This window comes from Mus musculus, chromosome Y, assembly GCF_000001635.26.
Source record: "Mus musculus strain C57BL/6J chromosome Y, GRCm38.p6 C57BL/6J".
In the NCBI taxonomy this organism is placed as follows: Eukaryota; Metazoa; Chordata; class Mammalia; order Rodentia; family Muridae; genus Mus; species Mus musculus.
Genome location: NC_000087.7, coordinates 33,085,218 through 33,110,698, shown reverse-complemented (window position 1 = coordinate 33,110,698; position 25,481 = coordinate 33,085,218). Strand labels below are relative to the sequence as shown.

The 25,481-nt window shown below is 39.2% G+C and overlaps 1 protein-coding gene across 1 annotated transcript; it reads left to right on the top strand.

The window, feature by feature from the left end:
* The first annotated feature begins 3,277 nt into the window (after positions 1–3,277).
* Positions 3,278–5,493, top strand: Gm21810 (predicted gene, 21810). Its single transcript, NM_001373926.1, has 2 exons — positions 3,278–3,403; positions 4,518–5,493. Exon 2 carries the CDS (start codon positions 4,799–4,801, stop codon positions 5,480–5,482), a length of 684 nt encoding a protein of 227 aa, NP_001360855.1. The 5' UTR covers positions 3,278–3,403; positions 4,518–4,798; the 3' UTR covers positions 5,483–5,493.
* Positions 5,494–25,481: the final 19,988 nt, after the last annotated feature.

Below are 25,481 nucleotides of genomic sequence, written 5' to 3'. Positions count from 1 at the left end.
TGGGTGTTTTGTTCCCAATTCTAAGAAGGGGCACAGTGTCAGCATTTTGGTCTTCAATCTCCTTAAGTTTCATATGTTTTGAAGATTGTAACTTGTATTTTGGATATTCTAAGTGTCTGGGCTAATACCCACTTATGTCACCACTAGGGTACTAGTTATTCTCCTCTGCTTCTCATTTGGTCACAGTGATTTTCATTTTGATCTCATTTGTCTAAGATGCCAGCATGCCCTGCTTATAGACTGTGGTACAATAGATGTTTAACTTTCATAACTATTGGGTAGTGTTTTGATTTTTCTACGTTTGACTGATTGAATAAAGGGGATTATTCCTCCAGCCCATAGTGACAGGCATGATTTAGAGAAGTCAGGAATAGTGGTCCTCAATCTTCAAAATGTTGTGAATCTTTAATATACAGCTCCACAACAATAATGTTACTTCATTGCAACTTCATAAATATAATTTTGCTATAGTCATTAATTGTAAAGTATATATCTTTTAAACAAGATATATGATATGTGACACTTGTGAAAGAGTTGTTTGAACACTCAGAGGAGTCACATTCCATGGTTTGAAAACCACTAATTTGGACATAATGGGGATACTGCTGCCAATGTAGACTGTTTATCCAGTGTTGCTGGTCAGAAGTCTCCGTACTTTGAAGGCAATGGGTTTTCCCAGAACAGGCTTCTCCTGAGTCCCCAAACTTCTGTCAACACCTGTTCACCTTGGTGATGATCACTGATGTATCAAATGACCATACTTAGTAAATTAGAGTAATACCGTTTTCTTTTCCACCCTAGAAAGTGGGGATTCTAAAAATATGTCTACTAGCTAAAAGCAGTGATGGTGCTCTTCCTAGGGTTCCTTACATAGTGTCCTCCTTGGATGTTCCTCTCTGATCTATACTCACCATCTATCCTGCTTCCTCTCATGAACAGCACACATGATAACACTCAACCCATCTGATCTTCAGCCAGCAGAAATATACTAATTATATTTCCCATATGGCCCAGTTGCTCATGATTCTGAGGTATAATCATACAAGTTGTATTGCCAAACAAAATGACACTAATTGTCTAGTATATACTGAAGCATATTTTGTATGACCCTTTTCAGGAGTCTGTATATTCAAAGATGAACACACCATCAGCAAATGAGTGAATTCTTGTGAGATGATGTCATCACAGAGGAATCCAATGGGCTAGAAAGAGAAAAGAGGGAACCAAACTCCCTTTCATAATTAATCCTTTTCTATAACAGCATTATTAAATTATTTTTATATGTAGGTCATATCCCTCCTGACCCATTCAATTTCTTCCAAATATATTCACACCTGGGGATTAATCTTCAGAAAATTATTTTGGGAAACACATGTGATTATTTCAACATCTATAGTAGTGTGGGGGCATTATTCTCCCTACGTCAAGTACACTTAAGATCTTTAGATACCTCCTTCCCTGTGATAGCCTTGCAGCTCACTGAGTGACATGTGCATTTGATGATAAATGATACACAAACATTGAAGCACCTTACCATATCCTGTCACCCATATCATGTTCAACATAGCAAGAACCACACGTGAGTAGAAAAATACAAATACATTTTATAGTGTCTTGAAGCTAAAATCCCCAATTTAATCAAAATATTATTTGGACTCTCTTAGTTTATACCAGTGTTTTTTTAAGTGTACAAGTCGCAGGCCTTTTCTGTGACCCTTTGCACAGGTTTATAGTGTCCTTTTACCATCTTCATCCTCCCCACTATCCTCCATTGCTATCAAATCTCCCCCCTGCTGCTGCGCTTACTCTTCCAAAATACCTCCTATTTTTTAATATCCCTTATGAAATTTATATTTTCACAATTGTCATTTTGAGTTTTACTTGTCTAACCTAATATATAGTATTTTACCGTTCCATCCATTTTTTTTTGAAAACAAAGCCCTGCACTAATACACATAGATGAGAAATATATTTCTCTCTCTCTCTCTCTCTCTCTCTCTCTCTCTCTCTCTCTCTCTCTCTCTCTCTCTCTCTCTCTCTCTTTCTGCCTCTCATTTTTAAGGCATTCATCCAGTAGTTGACATCTAAATTCATTCCATAGCATGTATGTTTCATACGGTGAGGCAATCAATATTGATGAATTGATGATATGGATATGTAGTGGTCCTTCTTAGATTTTTTTTGTGAACTTAAATCATCCTGGGAAGATAGAATCTCAGATAATGATCACCCATCACATTGGCCTGTGGCCACACCTTAAGGAATGATTTTTTTTTTGATGACTGTTGTTGAAGGATCTAGCTCTTTATGGATAGTATCATATCATATGAAGATGATGTACAGGGTGTGGTGGGGACCGTGGAAGGTACTGAAAAGGATTTTTTTTGAAGAACTGAAGATCTATGTGGCATGGACAATTAAAGTGTCCTCTAATTTGTAAGTAAATTTTATACGTACCTGTGTCCAGTATTCTGTCTACACATATTTCAAAAGTAAAATTACCTCATCTATTTCATCCTGTTTTACTGCATTTAAACTATGAAATTCCTTATAATCAGAAGTGCTGGTAAATTTTAAAAACCTTTAAAATATGACTGGGAGATATCAGGTTTGTTTTAATTTTATCACAACTTAGTAAGCATGCCCAAGATCTATGTTGTCCTCTTACTTTCCAAAGAATCCATAATTCATGATTGCCATTGGTTTCAATACATGTCATTTAAACCTGTCAAATTCCAGCTATATTTGCATAAAAATAGTCCTCCTCTAACTGTGGGTTTTCATAAAGTGAAAATTGGTGTGCTATCCAGTGTGCTGCCTCAAAGAGTCAGGCAATATTTATGATAAGAAGCACAGCTTAAAGATAACCAAGGGAAAGGTTGGAACGTGAAAAATAACCACCATGGATGTTGTCAAGTCAGAAACCGAAGACTTTCTCAGAACGAAAATAAAAACAAAAATGAAACAAAACAAAACACAAACCAAACAAATAAATAAAAATCCAACAACCAAACAATAAAAACAATGCAAGGGTGAAATTCTTTGGCAGAATATTACTCAGATCATCAGGCCTTTCAGTTGGGATTTCATTTATTATTTCTAGGAGGCCATATGAAAAGGTAAAGTCGAGATGCTGAACGTTTATGAGTGTAACTAGGGAAGGAACCAGCCTGATGTTCTATGATGTAAGCTGAACTAGGGTGATGTCACAGAGCACTGGCTGAAGGTTGTGCATCTATTCCACTTGGAGGCTCTAGAATCCATTGAAGGTGAGTTCACTATCTTCACAGTGGTGTGTCAAAGCAAGGTCATTTTTTTTCCCACAGGCTTTTGGTGCCTGGTCTGTATCAGGAGATAGAATCTGAATCAGGAGATAGATAAAATCTAGGATATTTTTCTATGGGTAAGTACATTTATGAAGTAATTTGGACCCTCATAGCTACAGAAAGCTAAAAATTTTCTCTCTTACAGTGAGTTGCTGTACATTCTACTTTCCCCATGTTTATTAGCAAGGGAAATGATTGGTCTAGGTTAGTTTATGTCCTGAATTTATTATCCTTGCTAACAATATCTAGATCACAATTCCACTAAAATGCCAAAGCTCCTCTTTGTCCATGTGTACGTTAGAAAATATTAGTGCTAAATGGCTGATATTGCCTCAACTTGTTGAGATGTTCTTGAGTTCAGTGATGCAATGGCTTCATCAAATAATTCCGAAGCTGGGTCAGGAGAAACAATAAAGAAGGACAGTGGTGTGCTGTGTCCCTGGGAAGATATTTGTGAATACAAGGACTTAGCTCAGAGCTTACAAGTACAAGAGAGTCATGGTGACCCCTCTGGCCCTTTTTTTTTCTCTTCTTCTTGATCATTGGGGGTAATAGTCATAGCACAACCTAAATTGACATAGAAATTCAAGGAGAGGATACTCATCAGAGGCAAATTAACTCAGGGCTGAAGAAATAAATGTTGATCTGAGTATGTTATTCTGAGCTCTAGAGAATTACTTGTTAATTACACTATTTTTATTGCCTTGTTTCCCTTGTTTCTTTGTTTCTTTGTTTGTTTGTTTGCTTGCTTGGTTAATTTTATTTGAGTTTCTGTATGTTTAGATATGGCTGTCAGGAAACTCACTGTGTAGACCAGACTAGCCTTTATCTCACTAAGGTCTGCCTCACTCTGCCTCTTGAGTACTATGATTAAAGTTATGGGTCACCACCACTTCCTATTAACTTCTCCATTTGATTGTTTGTTTTATTATTTTTTTGTTTGTATTTCTGTTTTGTTTGTTTTTCGTTTGATTTTCGTTTGTTTTCTTTTACTTGTTGTTGTTGTTGTTGTTGTTGTTGTTGAGACAGGGTTCCTCTCTATAGCACTGGCTGCCCTGGAACTCACTTTGTAGACCTGTCTGGTCTCTAATTTAGAAATCTGCCTGTCCTTGACTTCTGAGTTCTGGGATTAAATGTGTGTACCACCATGGCTGACTTATTAACTTCTTATTTTTATAAAATTAATTTTAGGAGCTCAAAACTGTTTAGCATAGTCTTCTTCACCTTCTCAGAAGTTCTCTTAGAGAAGAGTCTTGGTCCAGCATTCACTCCCAACCCATATCCATTGACCATCAGGAATTCATATATATGACAGAGGCAACAGCATTGTGTCTGGTTTAAACAGGCAAGATCTTCAGTCCCAGGCAATGGGCAAGTATGATATTTGAAGAGAATGGAAGCCACAAGACAGTGTGATCTAGCACAACAGGTCTACAGCCAGGTAGAAGACAACACCTCTGAAGAGTCTGAGCATGATATCACTCAAGAAGAAGAGTAGGAGGAAGCCTTCTTCCCAGGCCCTGGGGAATATTGTTGGCTGCAGAATTTCTCACGGGTGGAAGGAAGGTAATGAGCCTGTCACCCATTGGAAGGCCATCATTCTAGGGCAACTGCCAACAAACCCTTCTCTTTATTTGGTGAAGTACGACGGAATTGACAGTGTCTACGGACAGGAGCTCCACAGCGATGAGAGGATTTTAAATATTAAGGTCTTGCCTCACAAAGTAGTTTTTCCTCAGGTGAGGGATGTCCACCTCGCCAGAGCCCTGGTTGGCAGAAAGGTACAACACAAATTTGAGGGGAAAGATGGCTCTGAGGACAACTGGAGTGGGATGGTGCTAGCCCAGGTGCCATTCTTACAGGACTATTTTTACATTTCCTACAAGAATGATCCGGTCCTCTACGTTTATCAGCTCCTGGATGACTACAAGGAAGGTAACCTCCACATCATTCCAGAGACCCCTCTGGCTGAGGCGAGATCAGGTGATGAAAATGACTTCTTAATAGGTACCTGGGTGCAGTACACCAGAGATGATGGATCCAAAAAGTTCGGAAAGGTTGTTTACAAAGATCTAGCCAATCCTACCGTGTACTTTATCAAATTTCTTGGTGACCTACATATCTATGTCTATACTCTGGTGTCAAATATCACTTAAATTGAAAAAAATCACAAAGTACAGAAATGTAAACTTATAGGATTGAAAAAAAAATGTTTGTTTTCCTGTGTTGGGTACCTATGGGTCTTTGACAACCTCAGTATCTTTGTCAATAAAATTTGTTTTGTTCTAAAAATTAGTACGTGTGACATGACATGCTTTTAGTGAACACTTTGTTGGAAGAGATGGACTATGGTGGAAAGAACATCAAAGGAAGATGAAAGTTGCAACTCAGGCTGTGAACAGTGCATACATCTAATATCACACAGGCTAAAATGGACAGGACTTAGCTTCTGTGGTCTGCATAGTGAGCAAGGAATTGGAGATATGACTTAGAGGAGCAGGGATGGCAGCAAAAGATGGATTTTTAGGAAGAAGGGGAGAAAGACAGGACATAGATAGAATCTCTGGTATGAAGTCTGAGGGAGAAACAACAAGTTGGGGAAAGAGTGATAGGAAAAAGGAATGTGGACTTGTTACACAAAGTGCAACCCAGAAAACTGATCCAAAGAGACTCAGAAATCAGACAAAATAAGGTTTCATTTGAATAATGAAACCAAATGAAACTTGTCTCTCATTTAAGATTTATTATCTTTATTTATATGGGTGGGAATAGGGCATGAGCTTGAGAGTATAGGTGACCACAGAGACATGAGTTGTCAGATCCCATGGAGCTGGCATTAAAGCTGATTGTTAACCATTGGATATGAATTCAAGAAAACAAATCCTGTTTTTTTGCGATACAAAAATGCTCTTGACAACATGGTCATCTCTCTATTCTCATTAAGATATCTTTTTAAAGAGTCTTGCCCAACACCCGCAAGGGTCCACACGGGACTCCCCACGGGACCCTAAGACCTCTGGTGAGTGGATCACAGTGCCTGCCCCAATCCAATCGCGCGGAACTTGAGACTGCGGTACATAGGGAAGCAGGCTACCCGGGCCTGATCTGGGGCACAAGTCCCTTCCGCTCAACTCGTGACTCGAGCCCCGGGCTACCTTGACAGCAGAGTCTTGCCCAACACCCGCAAGGGTCCACACAGGACTCCCCACGGGACCCTAAGACCTCTGGTGAGTGGATCACAGTGCCTGCCCCAATCCAATCGCGCGGAACTCGAGACTGCGGTACATAGGGAAGCAGGCTACCCGGGCCTGATCTGGGGCACAAGTCCCTTCCACTCCACTCGAGCCCCGGCTACCTTGCCAGCTGAGTCGCCTGACACCCGCAAGGGCCCACACAGGATTCCACACGTGATCCTAAGACCTCTAGTGAGTGGAACACAACTTCTGCCAGGAGTCTGGTTCGAACACCAGATATCTGGGTACCTGCCTTGCAAGAAGAGAGCTTGCCTGCAGAGAATACTCTGCCCACTGAAACTAAGGAGAGTGCTACCCTCCAGGTCTGCTCATAGAGGCTAACAGAGTCACCTGAAGAACAAGCTCTTAACAGTGACAACTAAAACAGCTAGCTTCAGAGATTACCAGATGGCGAAAGGCAAACGTAAGAATCCTACTAACAGAAATCAAGACCACTCACCATCATCAGAACGCAGCACTCCCACCCCACCTAGTCCTGGGCACCGCAACACAACCGAAAATCTAGACCCAGATTTAAAAACATTTCTCATGATGATGATAGAGGACATCAAGAAGGACTTTCATAAGTCACTTAAAGATTTACAGGAGAGCACTGCTAAAGAGTTACAGGCTCTTAAAGAAAAGCAGGAAAACACAACCAAACAGGTGATGGAAATGAACAAAACCATACTAGAACTAAAAGGGGAAGTAGACACAATAAAGAAAACCCAAAGCGAGGCAACGCTGGAGATAGAAACCCTAGGAAAGAGATCTGGAACCATAGATGCGAGCATCAGCAACAGAATACAAGAAATGGAAGAGAGAATCTCAGGTGCACAAGATTCCATAGAGAACATCGACACAACAGTCAAAGAAAATACAAAATGCAAAAGGATCCTAACTCAAAACATCCAGGTAATCCAGGACACAATGAGAAGACCAAACCTACGGATAATAGGAATTGATGAGAATGAAGATTTTCAACTTAAAGGGCCAGCTAATATCTTCAACAAAATAATAGAAGAAAACTTCCCAAACATAAAAAAAGAGATGCCCATGATCATACAAGAAGCCTACAGAACTCCAAATAGACTGGACTAGAAAAGAAATTCCTCCCGACACATAATAATCAGAACAACAAATGCACTAAATAAAGATAGAATATTAAAAGCAGTAAGGGAGAAAGGTCAAGTAACATATAAAGGAAGGCCTATCAGAATTACACCAGACTTTTCACCAGAGACTATGAAAGCCAGAAGAGCCTGGACAGATGTTATACAGACACTAAGAGAACACAAATGCCAGCCCAGGCTACTATACCTGGCCAAACTCTCAATTACCATAGATGGAGAAACCAAAGTATTCCACGACAAAACCAAGTTCACACAATATCTTTCCACGAATCCAGCCCTTCAAAGGATAATAACAGAAAAGAAGCAATACAAGGACGGAAATCACGCCCTAGAACAACCAAGAAAGTAATCATTCAACAAACCAAAAAGAAGACAGCCACAAGAACAGAATGCCAACTCTAACAACAAAAATAAAAGGGAGCAACAATTACTTTTCCTTAATATCTCTTAATATCAATGGACTCAATTCCCCAATAAAAAGACATAGACTAACAGACTGGCTACACAAACAGGACCCAACATTCTGCTGCTTACAGGAAACCCATCTCAGGGAAAAAGACAGACACTACCTCAGAGTGAAAGGCTGGAAAACAATTTTCCAAGCAAATGGACTGAAGAAACAAGCTGGAGTAGCCATTTTAATATCGGATAAAATCGACTTCCAACCCAGAGTTATCAAAAAAGACAAGGAGGGACACTTCATACTTATCAACGGTAAAATCCTCCAAGAGGAACTCTCAATTCTGAATATCTACGCACCAAATGCAAGGGCAGCCACATTCATTAGAGACACTTTAGTAAAGCTCAAAGCATACATTGCACCTCACACAATAATAGTGGGAGACTTCAACACACCACTTTCTTCAAAGGACAGATCGTGGAAACAGAAACTAAACAGGGACACAGTGAAACTAACAGAAGTTATGAAACAAATGGACCTGACAGATATCTACAGAACATTTTATCCTAAAACAAAAGGATATACCTTCTTCTCAGCACCTCACGGGACCTTCTCAAAAATTGACCATATAATTGGTCACAAAACAGGCCTCAATAGATACAAAAATATTGAAATTGTCCCATGTATCCTATCAGACCACCATGGCCTAAGACTGATCTTCAATAACAACATAAATAATGGAAAGCCAACATTCACGTGGAAACTGAATAACACTCTTCTCAATGATACCTTGGTCAAGGAAGGAATAAAGAAAGAAATTAAAGACTTTTTAGAGTTTAATGAAAATGAAGCCACAACGTACCCAAACCTATGGGACACAATGAAAGCATTTCTAAGAGGGAAACTCATAGCGCTGAGTGCCTCCAAGAAGAAACGGGAGACAGCACATACTAGCAGCTTGACAACACATCTAAAAGCCCTAGAAAAAAAGGAAGCAAATTCACCCAAGAGGAGTAGACGGCAGGAAATAATCAAACTCAGGGGTGAAATCAACCAAGTGGAAACAAGAAGAACTATTCAAAGAATTAACCAAACGAGGAGTTGGTTCTTTGAGAAAATCAACAAGATAGATAAACCCTTAGCTAGACTCACTAAAGGGCACAGGGACAAAATCCTAATTAACAAAATCAGAAATGAAAAGGGAGACATAACAACAGATCCTGAAGAAATCCAAAACACCATCAGATCCTTCTACAAAAGGCTATACTCAACAAAACTGGAAAACCTGGACGAAATGGACAAATTTCTGGACAGATACCAGGTACCAAAGTTGAATCAGGATCAAGTTGACCATCTAAACAGTCCCATATCACCTAAAGAAATAGAAGCAGTTATTAATAGTCTCCCAACCAAAAAAAGCCCAGGACCAGATGGGTTTAGTGCAGAGTTCTATCAGACCTTCAAAGAAGATCTAATTCCAATTCTGCACAAACTATTTCACAAAATAGAAGTAGAAGGTACTCTACCCAACTCATTTTATGAAGCCACTATTACTCTGATACCTAAACCACAGAAAGATCCAACAAAGATAGAGAACTTCAGACCAATTTCTCTTATGAATATCGATGCAAAAATCCTCAATAAAATTCTCGCTAACCGAATCCAAGAATACATTAAAGCAATCATCCATCCTGACCAAGTAGGTTTTATTCCAGGGATGCAGGGATGGTTTAATATACGAAAATCCATCAATGTAATCCATTATATAAACAAACTCAAAGACAAAAACCACATGATCATCTCGTTAGATGCAGAAAAAGCATTTGACAAGATCCAACACCCATTCATGATAAAAGTTTTGGAAAGATCAGGAATTCAAGGCCCATACCTAAACATGATAAAAGCAATCTACAGCAAACCAGTAGCCAACATCAAAGTAAATGGAGAGAAGCTGGAAGCAATCCCACTAAAATCAGGGACTAGACAAGGCTGCCCACTTTCTCCCTACCTTTTCAACATAGTACTTGAAGTATCAGCCAGAGCAATTCGACAACAAAAGTAGATAAAGGGGATACAAATTGGAAAAGAGGAAGTCAAAATATCACTTTTTGCAGATGATATGATAGTATATATAAGTGACCCTAAAAATTCTACCAGAGAACTCCTAAACCTGATAAACAGCTTCGGTGAAGTAGCTGGATATAAAATAAACTCAAACAAGTCAATGGCCTTTCTCTATACAAAGAATAAACAGGCTGAGAAAGAAATTAGGGAAACAACACCCTTCTCAATAGTCACAAATAATATAAAATATCTTGGCGTGACTCTAACTAAGGAGGTGAAAGATCTGTATGATAAAAACTTCAAATCTCTGAAGAAAGAAATTAAAGAAGATCTCAGAAGATGGAAAGATCTCCCATGCTCATGGATTGGCAGGATCAACATTGTAAAAATGGCTATCTTGCCAAAAGCAATCTACAGATTCAATGCAATCCCCATCAAAATTCCAACTCAATTCTTCAACGAATTGGAAGGAGCAATTTGCAAATTTGTCTGGAATAACAAAAAACCTAGGATAGCAAAAAGTCTTCTCAAGGATAAAAGAACTTCTGGCGGAATCACCATGCCAGACCTAAAGCTTTACTACAGAGCAATTGTGATAAAAACTGCATGGTACTGGTATAGAGACAGACAAGTAGACCAATGGAATAGAATTGAAGATCCAGAAATGAACCCACACACCTATGGTCACTTGATCTTCGACAAGGGAGCTAAAACCATCCAGTGGAAGAAAGACAGCATTTTCAACAATTGGTGCTGGCACAACTGCTGGTTATCGTGTAGAAGAATGCGAATCGATCCATACTTATCTCCTTGTACTAAGGTCAAATCTAAGTGGATCAAGGAACTTCACATAAAACCAGAGACACTGAAACTTATAGAGGAGAAAGTGGGGAAAAGCCTTGAAGATATGGGCACAGGGGAAAAATTCCTGAACAGAACAGCAATGGCTTGTGCTGTAAGATCGAGAATCGACAAATGGGACCTAATGAAACTCCAAAGTTTCTGCAAGGCAAAAGACACCGTCAATAAGACAAAAAGACCACCAACAGATTGGGAAAGGATCTTTACCTATCCTAAATCAGATAGGGGACTAATATCCAACATATATAAAGAACTCAAGAAGGTGGACTTCAGAAAATCAAATAACCCCATTAAAAAATGGGGCTCAGAACTGAACAAAGAATTCTCACCTGAGGAATACCGAATGACAGAGAAGCACTTGAAAAAATGTTCAACATCCTTAATCATCAGGGAAATGCAAATCAAAACAACCCTGAGATTCCACCTCACACCAGTCAGAATGGCTAAGATCAAAAATTCAGGTGACAGCAGATGCTGGCGAGGATGTGGAGAAAGAGGAACACTCCTCCATTGTTGGTGGGAGTGCAGGCTTGTACAACCACTCTGGAAATCAGTCTGGCGGTTCCTCAGAAAACTGGACATAGTACTACCGGAGGATCCAGCAATACCTCTCCTGGGCATATATCCAGAAGATGCCCCAACAGGTAAGAAGGACACATGCTCCACTATGTTCATAGCAGCCTTATTTATAATAGCCAGAAGCTGGAAAGAACCTAGATGCCCCTCAACAGAGGAATGGATACAGAAAATGTGGTACATCTACACAATGGAGTACTACTCAGCTATTAAAAAGAATGAATTTATGAAATTCCTAGCCAAATGGATGGACCTGGAAGGCATCATCCTGAGTGAGGTAACACATTCACAAAGAAACTCACACAATATGTATTCACTGATAAGTGGATATTAGCCCCAAACCTAGGATACCCAAGATATAAGATATAATTTGCTAAACACATGAAACTCAAGGAGAATGAAGACTGAAGTGTGGACACTATGCCCCTCCTTAGATTTGGGAACAAAACACCCATGGAAGGAGTTACAGAGACGGAGTTTGGAGCTGAGATGAAAGGATGGACCATGTAGAGACTGCCATAGCCAGGGATCCACCCCATAATCAGCATCCAAACGCTGACACCATTGCATACACTAGCAAGATTTTATTGAAAGGACGCAGATGTAGCTGTCTCTTGTGAGACTATGCCGGGGCCCAGCAAACACAGAAGTGGATGCTCACAGTCAGCTAATGGATGGATCATAGGGCTCCCAATGGAGGAGCTAGAGAAAGTAGCCAAGGAGCTAAAGGGATCTGCAACCCTATAGGTGGAACAACATTATGAGCTAACCAGTACCCCGGAGCTCTTGACTCTAGCTGCATATATATCAAAAGATGGCCTAGTCGGCCATCACTGGAAAGAGAGGCCCATTGGACTTGCAAACTTTATATGCCCCAGTACAGGGGAATACCAGGGCCAAAAAGGGGGAGTGGGTGGGCAGGGGAGTGGGGGTGGGTGGATATGGGGGACTTTTGGTATAGCATTGGAAATGTAAATGAGTTAAATACCTAATAAAAAATGGAAAAAAAAGAAAAAAAAAGATATCTTTTTAAGAAATCCAATATTAACATGCAGAAAAGAGACCAGGAAGAAGTTAAGAAAGATTAAATTGATGGTTACCTTTAAATACAATAAAGGACACAAAAAGGAGTAGAGGACACTGAGGAATAAATGAATTCTAAGATGAAGTTCTCAAAATGTGAAGCAGGAGACACAGGAAGAATAGAAATTTTCTGCAAATAGTTTAAATTGGGCATATCCACATTAGGTTCTTTGGTTTCTTAACAAATAGCCAGCCGATCAGGTCAAAGAGTAATTTAAAAGAGAAAATGAGTATACTGTGAGATAATATATAGTGGGGCTTGGATCCTGAGTGCTTTCCCTGAGCACTCCTTGCCTGTGATGAATCCTGTGATCCTTTGGAGGTCTCTGTTGAGTGCCCCAGATGACCATCAAAAAAGTTCCCCATGGCCTGTTCCCTGGCTCTCCTCCAAACATCTGACTCCCAACATACCTATGTACCATTTAAGCCTGTGTATTCCCTGGAAATTCCAGACTTAAATTTATGTGTTACCTCATTCTCATAAAACAGTGAAGATGTAATTGTGGGCCACAAATGATCACACGTTCAAATGTGTTAGTTTTCCAGGTGATGGGCTGTTTAGAATGAATTAGGAGTTGTTTTATTATTAAAGGTGAGTTGTCACAGAGCCTTGAAATATCAAAAACCCATCAGGCTCTCTCTCTCTCTCTCTCTCTCTCTCTCTCTCTCTCTCTCTCTCTCTCTCTCTCTCTCCCTCTTTCATTACTCTCTGCCATCTCCATCATAAGTTGTTCGCTCTCAACTACTGCTCTACATGTTTTGCCTCTGTGTTGCCATGGTGTCTACCATGATATCCTGGACTTGCCCTCTGGAACTCTAATAACACAATTAAATGTTTCCTCTTATAATTTGGTTTGGTCATGATGTCTCTCACAGCAATAGAACAGTAACCAAGACATACATACTCCTGTTTATTTTTTGAAACATTCTTTATTTCTTTCATTAAAGTTACCTTTTGTCCATTGAACAGTTTTAAGAATAGTGTTAATGGGCCCAAATAAATAGTGCCAATAGGTGTGGCACTCTCAGGAGGTGTGAAATAGGTTCATGAGGTGTGACATTGGTGGAGTAGTTGGGACACTGATGGATATGTGTTTTTGTTGAGTTGGTGTGATCTTGTTGGAATAAATGTAACAATGTGGTGGTAGGCTTGGAGTTCTGCTGTCCTTAAGCAATCCCCAGTTTGACACAGTCTCCATCTGCTTCCTGTATATCAAGACCTAAAACTCATCTCCTTCTCCAGCACTTTGTCTGTCTGAAGGCTACCATGTTTCCAGCCATGACAATAATGGAGTAAACCTCTGAAAAGAAGTTACAAAGTGTTCAAGATTTACTATGATCCTGGTGACACTTCATGGCAATAAAACCCATACTAATACTCACATAAACACTCAAAAACATATTTGATGTTTTGTGGGAACAGACTTTAAGGCCCTCTGCCTACTGCCTGGAAGCTATTCATTTTCAAGCAGCTATCAGAAGAAGATGTAGAACTCTCAGCTCCAAATGAACCATGCCTGCCTGGATCCTGCCATATTCTTACCTTGATGATAATGGACTGAACTTCTGAACCTGTAAGCCAGCCCCAATTAAATGGTTTTCTAATAAAACATGCATTGGTAAGTATGTCTGTTTACAGCAATAAAATCCAAACACACACATGTACATATATACCTAGATATACTGAGTCACAGACACACACACACATGGAAACATTCACACACACACACACACACACACACACACACACACACACACACACACACACACACATTCATTTACAGGGACTTTAGATTCAGCCAGGACCCATGCAATTTCATTTTGGTGTCGAATACATGTGTTTGTGGAACATGACTCTTTGTTTTAGGAGTTATGTGGACAAAATCTGCACACTCACTTCATTCCTCTTCAACATCAGAAATCTCAATTTAAAGAAAGTGAGATAATGAGAAGTAGTTTTAGATACCTCTTTTTTTTTCCTGTGAGTAGTTTCCACTTCAAGTCACCAAGGAAAAATAAACATAAGAGGAAAGAAATTCATATTCAAATGCCCTTGACAAGCTCATAATACATTCTCCAAAATGAATATTAACTTTTATTTAGAATTCCCAAGGAAATGAGACTTTTGAAAAATCCTTACTTTCAGAGAGGCTTTGGTATTTCATTTCCCTGCAAAGGAACACCAATGTAAAAAGACAGAATCTAGATTGCTTTGTGCACAAGTTGAATCAGAAACATTTGATAATGTGCATACAGGGACTCACCACATTTTTACAAACATATATATATATTATATATATTGGGGAGGGTGAAAGGAGACATCTGGAGAACAATAAGACCCTCATTAGCATTAAACATTCCTAAAGTCAAGTAATAACCTCTAACAACATCAATAACAACAACAACAAAAACAACAACAAGAATAGATGTTCATTAGGAAGAATTTTTTAAAAATAACACTCCATTAGCCACAGAAAGAGGGGGCATGATCCATCTGCCACACTTTATAGATACTTATTACAATTATCACTAAAATTTTTAAAATAATATGGATTTTTAAAAATGAAATTGAAGTAAAATAGATTTTTCAGCTGTTAAAAGGGGGAAAATGTGTTCTAGAACGAAATAAAGGGTTTAAGAACTAATTGATTTTTTAATAAAGAACATCCTTATAACTCATGTGTCAGTAAGTATCAGGATTATAATGCAGTTGATTTTCTCATTGTAGAATACTTTTAATGTGTTTGAATATTTCCAGTTGTAAGAATGGATCTCAGAATTTTCACAAGACAAGAAGAAGACACCAAGTAGTTCCTCGCTTTTGTTTCAAAAGTCTTAGTTCCTTTTCTGCAGAGTCCCAGACATTCCAGGGAAGGTTTGAAACATCCAACAACATCTGAGACCATAACCTCAGAGAGAAGCTACCTTTCTAAGTAAATGGAACTAGGAAAGCTGAAAAGATCCATCAAATCTCTTTAGAACAAAAGTGGCAGCTGGTTCACACAACAAGGTATCATTTAGCAACTCAGCCAAGAACTAAGAGGATTTGAAATGATAATAACACAGAGTAATAAAAACCACTATGCAGTTGTAATTTCATCGCATATTATATACTTTGGACAGAGAAAGCAATCAAATCTTGGGATCTCTCTGCTCAGCCCAATGAAACTCTGGGTCATGCTGCAGATGTCCCAAGTTCATGGCTCATCACAGATACTGGAAGTCTCTGGGAAACTAGAACTACATCACGTAAGTGCTGTGAGTCCAAAAACATGATTTCAGAAATTGTTCAAGTCCTCATCTTGCTTGGAAAAAAAAATCACATAGCACCAGAATTAATAAGAAGTTCATGGTATTAATGCCAACAGGTAAGCACTACTAACAAATATCTGTTAAGCATTGGATTGTTACCAACACAAATGAGGAAATGATTTTTAAATTTAAATGCAGTTACATTTTAAAAATTCGTAGTAATGTTAAGTGTCCAGTGTGAAACTGTGTGTGTAGGGGAAGTTGGTGAGGTGAGAGAGAACATGGATGGAAGAAGGTTCTGTGCTCTGTGAAGGCTGACATGGGAGGAGTGAAGGATACTTACCATGCATCCCTGGTTGTGCATCTGGCTGTGTAAATCCACTGACACTACACGATGGGCGTGAACTAGGGGAAGACAATGGTACCAGATTCTTTGTCTCTGGCATCCCTTATTGGGCCTTAAAAAACATAGACAGTCTAATGTTTTAGAGCTTTATTTTAGACAGCAGGGAGAAAAACAAAGAGTAAAAAGATTGTTAGACTTGCCATGGCCAAAAGGAGAGATGGGGAAAGACATAGAAGGAAGGACAGAAAGCAAGTTAGAGAGTAAGAAAGGTGAACACTTAGAGAAAGAGGTAAAAGTTTACAGAGAGTAAGGATTGTAAAAGTTAGAGAGAGAGAGAGAGAGAGAGAGAGAGAGAGAGAGAGAGAGAGAGAGAGAGAGAGGGAGGGAGGGAGAGACTGATGTAGGGCCAAGTAGCCTCTCATATATTGGGCTTGTTATCTTGCTGTTGCTAGGTAACAGGAAGTTATCTAACCTGAAGATCAGAACCTTTGGTCATTTTGTATGTGACTGTTAGCCATTAGCCACTGCTGGGCGGGAGTGCTTGTGGGTTTGGTAACTTTTCCAGCAGCCAGGGTTCCACAAATACTGAGGAAATGCATTCCTTCCCATGTTGATGAAAATTACGACCCATTAGGTTTCATCAGGTTTAAGGACTTCAGCATGACTGGAGACCAGGCATTTTGTACATAGCACAATGCCTCAAGCTCAATGATCAAATTTAACTCTAGCCTCCAGATTTTGTGGTTTCTCAGGCAGAACACCAGCAGAGAGGATGTGAGTTTGAAACTCTGGAGACTCCCACCATAAGAAATCAAGGCATGGAGGTGGGGTGGGATAAAATGATCTTAGAAGAAATTGGGAAAACAGTGAAAGTACAATTGAAAAGACATATGGAAAAGACCAGCAACAGGGGATGCCTCAGGAGACCATCCTTGTTTTCATAGCTTGGCAAGACAAAATTCAAATGACCAGTAGTAAAGGAGGAGAATCTGTGAATGCATCAGGGACGGTAGGGTAAGGGTAGGAGGGAGTGAGGGAGGGTGAGATAGTGGAAAAAGTAGAAGGAGAAAAAGAAAGAGAAGGAGAAGAATATGGAGAGGAAGAGGAGAAGAAGGAAGGGAAGAGGAATGGGTGGAGCAGAACGACGACGAGGAGAAGGAGAAGGAAGAAGAACAAAAGAAGAGGAAGAGGAAGAGCAAAAGGAAGAAGGAGGACTTGGAGAAGTAGAAAAGGAGAAGGTTAAATAAGGAGGAGAGAAGGAGAAAAGGAGAATGAAAGAAGGAAAAGTCAAAGGCAAAGAAGAAGAAGAAGAAGAAGAAGAAGAAGAAGAAGAAGAAGAAGAAGAAGAAGAAGAAGAACAAGAAGGAGAAGGAGAAGGAGAAGGAGAAGGAGAAGGAGAAGGAGAAGGAGAAGGAGAAGGAGAAGGAGAAGGAGAAGGAGAAGGAGAAGGAGAAGGAGAAGGAGAAGGAGGAGAAGGAGAAGGAGGAAGAAGGAGACGAAGGACAAGATCAAGAAGAACAAGAACAAGATGAACAAGAACAAGAAGGAAGAAGGAAGAAGAATAAGAAAGAAGAAGAAGAAGAGGAAGAAGAAGAGGAAGAAGAAGAAGAAGAAGAAGAAGAAGAAGAAGAAGAAGAAGAAGAAGAAGAAGAAGAAGAAGAAGAAGAAAAAGGAGTAGGAGGAGAAGGCGAAGGAAAAGGAGAAGCAGAAGGAGAAAAGAATAAGGAGGAGAAGGATAAGGCAAAGAAGAAAAAAATAGAAGAAGAAGGTAAACAAGGAGAAGAAATGAGAAGAGATGAGAGGCATAGATAGACAGACAGAAACAGAAAGAAAGAGAAACTTAGACATACAGAGTGAAACATGCACATAAACATTCACACAGAGACACACAAGTAGGCACAGAGACAGAGAAAAATATACATGGAAAGAGAGACATGAACAGAGACATTCACAGAGTTACACGCATTCACACAACTTAATTAAGAAGTATTTAGAAAAATATATCTATGAAATCATGAGGATATTAAGTACTAAATTATGTGAGCATTGAGGAGGAATGAGATCCAACCAAATTTTGCAAGTCCTCCAACATTCTCCATGCTTCCACACAGCTTTAGCTGTGGGAGTATCAGTTATAGGGCTGTAACTTTTGTTTTCTTCATTTATAATTTACTCTGAATCTCCTTTCTCTACCATTCAATATGGTCAGTAGTTTCCATGTGGAAGGACCTTCTAGTGAATGGCATCTAGTGAAAAAGAGAAAACAATTTTAAAAAAAAAGAGTCTCTATGCTAGAGCCAACTGTACAACAATTCATAGTTATTCTCCAAATGCAGGGCTCAAAGAACACAGAGGCTCCTCTAGCTGGTGCATAGATCTTAAGTTTGGCCCCACAGCATCACTGGGAACCTATTGACAATTCTCATCCAGGTCATAAAGCTATGGAGCATTCCAATTTATTGAGTTCCAGAGAAAAAGCCATTTGGAAGCTTACCTCCCTAAAAGTGAAGATTGCGCTGAAATTTATGAAAAGTGAGAATAATTTTTAATGTGAAAAATCATTCCACACACACACATTAAAAAAATACATGAAGGCAAAATTGACAGCAATATATTTGACACCACAGCCACCCACACACACCTACACACACCCACACACACACAGAGAGAGAGAGAGAGAGAGAGAGAGAGAGAGAGAGAGAGAGAGAGAGAGAGAGAGAGAGAGAGAGAGAGAGAGAGAGAGAGAGAGAGAGAGGGAGGGACGGAGGGAGGGACGGAGGGAGGGACGGAGGGAGGGAGGGAGGGAGGGAGGGACGGAGGGAGGGAGGGAAGGACGGAGGGACGGAGGGACGGAGGGACGGAGGGACGGAGGGACGGAGGGACGGAGGGACGGAGGGACGGAGGGACGGAGGGGGAAGGGGGAGAGGTGGAGAGACAGATGTACACTTACAATACTTATTTTTAAGTCAAGTTGTCAAAACTCCTGACACAATCAATGTTCAGGAAGAGATGTATATGGCAAACATTCACCAGGGACAGACTGACATGATAAAGACAGCATAGGAGGAAACAACAAGTTCATCTGTGGCATTGAGAGCCTGAATGTGCCCATCTCACATTTGTTTGGATTTAGAGTCCAAGATTTAGTTCAGAACCACCCAGCTCCCTCCTTCTTGCCCCACGCATCTACTTCTGCTAGGGCACAGTCACAAAGGTTCCACAACATTTCTAGACAGTTTTCCCATTTTGATACAACTGAGACTGTGGGAGAAATACCCCCCCCCAATCTTAATTAAACTAAGCCACACAACTGCAAAATATTTTTGAAAACAGTTTAATTTCAATTTTGTAAAGAGAACAGAGAGCTCTACTTTGAAATTTACTGAATTAGTCTTTAGGTTCCATTGTGCACCCTAAATGAAAAATATTGTAAAAGATTCCGTTTTCTATGTAGCAAGTGAGGGCTGAAAACAACACACTAATGGAGATAAAATGCAAAAAAAAAAAAACTGGGAAATATAGTAACAATTCAAACTGACTGTGTGAAAAGCAATGTATTTATACATGTTAACTGTCCTATTGACCACAGTGTCATTCATCATTGTGTTAGGGGATACAATCAAGTGACTAATCATCAGGGTTTGACAGTAAAATCCTTAGGCTCAATACACCAGACATTAGCTGAAAAATGATTTACAAGAAAGTAATGTCCTTTGGTGTCTTCTCTGTAAATCTGTTGTATGGATGCCCTGTCGTTGGTTGTTTTAGTTGTTGGTGTTGTTTTAAAATAGAAATATTGAATGCAAAAGCAAGTGGCAGGAGCCCAAAAGGTCTTTGCATCCTCTCTTTCTCCTTTACATAACTTTCTAATTTTCCCAATCCCCACATTCATTCAAAAATTCAGAAGTTCAAAGAATACAGAAACTCATTCATCATCTTTACTTTGTGCTTGCATGATGGTTGCAATTATCTTGTAAGCATTAAAAATCAGGCTAACATACTGCCTATGTTCAACAGGGTTTCATTGATGTGAAGAGACATCATGACTCAGGAAACTCTTATAGGGAAAATTTAATTGAGGTTGTCTTACAGATTCAGAGGGTCAGTACATTATTATCTTGGTAGGAAGCATGGCAGCATCCAGGAAGAGGAGGTGCTGGGGAAGGAACTAATTGGTCTATATCTTAGTCTGAAGGCAACAATGATGAAGCTTGTGGCCACAGTTAGCAAGGAAGAGGATCAATTTTTGTCACTGGGCAGAGATTGTGCACTACATAAAAGCAAGCCTACACAATGATACACTTCCTCAAACAAGCCAACACCTTGTAATAGTGCCACATCCCATGGGCAAAATATATTCTAATCAACACACTGCATCATAGGAAAATGGCAGAGAGACATAAAGAAAGATACTTCATGATTGCATTCCTCTGGTCACAAGTGCTATATACCTACACGCTTATATGAACACACACACACACACACACACATACACACACACACACACACACACACACATACACACACAAACACACACATACACACACACACACACACACACACACACACACACACATGCCTATCTGATGTACATAATAATAAAGTGCAGTCTAGGGTCCTGCTCAATTGGATTGGACCAGGCGCTGTGTTCCACTCACCAGAGGTCTTAGGATCCCGTGGAGGATCCTGTGTGGGTCCTTGCGGGTGTCTGCAGAATCCCCCGGGGCCAGGGACCATGGTGCTCCCTTGATCTACTTCTGTTGTCCAATTGCTCTGGCTAGTATTTCAAGTGCTATATTGAATAGATAGGAAGAAAGTGGGCAGCCTTGTCTAGTCCCTGATTTTAGTGGGATTGGTTTTAGTTTCTCCTCATTTAGTTTGATGATGACTACTGTTTTGCTATATACTGCTTTTATTATGTTCAAGTATGGGCCTTGAATTCCTGATCTTTCCATGACTTTTATCATGAATGGGTGTTGGATTTCGTTAAATAATTTCGCAGCATCTAAGGAGATGATCATGCGGTTTTTGTTTTGGATTTTGCTTATATAGTGGATTACGTTGATGTGTTTCCTTATATTAAACCATCCCTGCATCCCTGGGATGAAGCCTACTTTATCATTATTGATGATCTTTGTAATATGTTCTTAGATTCAGTTTGCATGGACATTATTGAATATTTTTTGCATCAATATTCATAAGGGAAAATGGTCTGAAGTCCTCTATTATGTTGGGACTTTATATGGTTTAGTTATCAGAGTAATTGTGGCTTCTATAGAATGAATTGAATAGAGTACGTTCTGTTTCTATTTTGTGAAATAGTTTGACAACAGTTGGAATTAGTTCTTTTTTGAAGGTCTGATAGAACTCTGCACTAAACCCATGTGGGTGTTCCTGGGCATTATTTGGTTGGGAGACTATTAGTGACTGCTTCTATTTCTTTAGGGGATATGGGGCTGTTTAGATCTATATTCTGATCTGGATTTAACTTTGGTACCTGATTTCTGTCTAAAAAATTGTCCATTTTGTCCAAGTTTTCCAGTTTTGTTTAGTATAGCCTTTTGTTGTAGGATGTCATGATGCCTAGGATTTCCTCAGGTTCTGGTCTTATGTCTCCCTTTTCATTTATGATTTTGTTAATTAGGATACTATCACTGTGCCCTCAAGTTCGTCTTGCTAAGGGTGTATCTATCTTGATACTATTTTCAAAGAACAGGCTCCTTGTTTGGTTGATACTTTGAATAGTTCTTTTTGTGCCCAATTGGTTGATTCCAGCACTGAGTTTGATTATTTTCTGCTCTCTACACCCCCTTGTAAATTTGCCTCCTTTTGTTCTAGAGCTTTTAGGTGTGCTGTCAAGCTCTTAGTGTGTGCTCTCTCTGGTTTCTTTTTGGTGGCACTCAGAGCTGTTGGTTTTCTTTGTGGGACTACATTCATTGTGTCCCATAAGTTTGGGTATATTGTCCCTTCATCTACATTAAACTCTAAAAAGTGTTTAATTATTTCTTTATTTCTTCCTTGACCAAGTTATCATTGAGTAGAGTGTTGTTCAGCTTTCACATGAATGTTGGCTTCCTATTATTTATGTTGTTATTAAAGATCAGCCTTCCTCCATGGTGATGTGATAGGGTGTATGGGATAATTTCAATATTTTTGTTGAGTCCTGTTTTGTGACTGATTATATGGTCTATTGTGGAGAAAGTACCATGAGGTGCTGAGAAGAAGTTATATCCTTTTGTTTTAGGGTAAAATGTTCTGTAGATATCTATTAAATCCATTTGTTTCATAAATTCTTTTATCTTCAATGTGTCTCTGTTTGGTTTCTCTTTCCCAGATCTTTCTATAGATAAGAGTAGGTTGTGAAGTCTCCCACTATTATGGTGTGCAGTGCAATGAGTGATTTGAGTTTTACTAAAGTTTCTTTAAAGAATGTGGATGCCATTGCATTTGGAACATAGATATTCAGAATTGTGGGTTCATCTTGGAAGATTTTGCCTTTCATGATCATTAACTGTCCTTTCTTGTCTTTTTTGATAACTTTGGGTTGGAAATTGATTTTATTCTATATTAGAATGGCTACTCCAGCTTATTTCTTCAGACCATTTGCTAAGAAAATTATTTTCCAGCCTTTTACTCTGAGGTAGTATCTGGTTTTGTCCCTGAGGTGGGTTTCTTTTATGCAGAAAATGTATTGTTTATATAGCCAGTCTGTTAGTCTATTTGTTTTTATTGGTGAAATGATTCTAGATTAAGGCAACTTCAGACCAACTTCTCTTAGGTATATCAATGCAAAAATACTCAATAAAATTCTTCCCAAAATAAAAGGGCTATTAGGGCCTTTTCTGATAGTCAAAACTGCAATGAGAACTGCCAGTTTTCCTAGTGTCACTGGCTAATTGTTCTTAGATACTTACTAGGCTTTCTCCTACTCAGAGCACATTCCAAGAGGTTGGATAACAATTAACCAAAGGTCATCAGAACGTAACTAATGATTTATTATAGGTTCTAGGGTAAAAGATAAAATATTTATTGGGTTTACCTATAAAAAACTTCTCTAATATCATAGTTATGGTTTGATACCTTCAGTGAACCTGTTGACCTGAGACAGTTGATGAACTTTGTAACATGTGGTCATGTATTCTGAAATATGTATAAGTGCTGAGGACAAAGAGGCGAGGAAAATCGAGAGAGAAGGTTTTTTTTTTTTTTTTTTTTTTTTGCCTTTCTCCACTTAGACTATTTTTTTTCCCTTTTACCCACTAAGAATAATTTTTCCCTTTCTGCACTTAGGATCTTTCTGCTTTTGCACTTATATAACTTTCATAAAAATATTTTTATAACTTAATAATAACTTCTATAATCACTTCTCTAAATTCCTTCTCTTCCAGTGACATCTGGCTTTTTGGCTCAAAGTTAGAGCCCAGCAATTCCTGCTGAGCTAGAAAAAAGATGCATTGATTAATCCTCCTCTGTTAGGCTACAGGTGTTAATCACCTAAGCCAGCCTACCCTCAGAAAAACCAAGTACTTTTTAGAAGTTATCATCAGCATTTCAGTACAATTTGAGAGCTAGAAAGCCCTGAGACACTTCGAGTTTAAAGCCATTGCCAGGGTCCTACTCTGTGACTCCACTACTATCCTGGCTCAGAGCAATCCTGGACCTCAAACTCTACTATAGAGCAGTAGTGATAAAAAAAAAAAAAAAAACTTACATGGTATTGATACAGAGACTGACAGATGGATCAGTGGACTAGAACTGAAGAACCAGAAAGAAAACCACACATTTATAGACACTTGATATTTGGAAAGAAGCAATATATATATATGTGATGGAAAAAAGAAAGGATTTTCAATAAATAGTGCTGTTCTAATTTTTAGTCTGTATGTTGAAAAATAAAAATAAATCCATACTTATCACCTTGCACAAAGCTCAGTTTCAAGTTGAACAAGATTATCAACATAAAATAAGATCCACTGAATCTAATAGAAGATAAACTCATTGACACAGAGAAAGAAATGTCCTAAAAACTACTCCCATGGCTCATGCTCTAAGATCATGAATTCATAAATGTGACCTCATGAAACTGGAAAGCTTCTGTAAGCAAACCATATAGGCAATGGGACTAATCATCAACCTACAGACTGGAGAAAAAAATCTTAACTAACATCACATCTGATAAAGGGCTAATATCCAAAATATATAAAGAACTCAAGAAACGAAATAAACCAATCAAATATGGGGTATGTATTTAAATAGAGATGTCAAGACAGAAGAGTCTAAAATGTCTAAGGAACACTTAAAGATATATTTAAAGTCCTTAGTGCTCAGGTAAATTCAAATCAAAACAACCCTGAGATTGTACTTTACACCAATCAAATTGGCTAAGATCAAAACCTCAGATGACAGCACATGTTCGTGAAAATGTGGAGAAAAAGGAACACTCCTCCACTGCTGGTGGGACGGAAGCAGGTACAACTTCTCTGGAAATCAGTGTAGAGATTCCTCAGAACATTGGAAATAGGTCTACTTGAATACCCAGATGTACCACTCTTGGGCATATACCAAAAAGATGTCCCACCATGCCCCAAGGCACATGTTTTTCTATGTTCATAACAGCCTTGTTTATTATAGCTAGAAGCTGCAAATAACCCAGATGTCCCAAAACAGAAGAATGGATACAGAAAATGTGGTTCATTTACACAATGAAATACTACTCAGCTATTAAGAAACAAAGACATCCTGAGTTTTTCAGGCAAATGGATGTAACTCGGAAATATCATTCTGAGTAAGGTAACTCAGAACCAAAAGGACATGCATGGTATATACTCATTAATAAGTGGATATTAACCAAAAAAGTGCAGAACACCCTGTATTCATTCCGCAGAACTTAAAAAAGTTATCAAGCCACAAGTCCCAAGTGAGGACACCTCAATCCCACTTGGAAGGGAGAAGAAAGAAATCACAGAGTGGGTGGGGGTGGTGGGAGGGTCTCAAGTGGGGATGGGGACCAGGAGTACTAGAGAAGAACATGATCAGGTATTGGGTAGAGAAAAAAAAAAACTGAAGCCCTGAGGTTCAGCAGAAAGAATGAAAACAGGCAAACTGTGGAGGTATGGGGTTGGGGACCTCCCAGAATGTACCAGAGCCCTGGGAGGTGAGAGACTCTCAGGACTCAAATGGAGGTATCTTAGATGAAATGCCCTACAG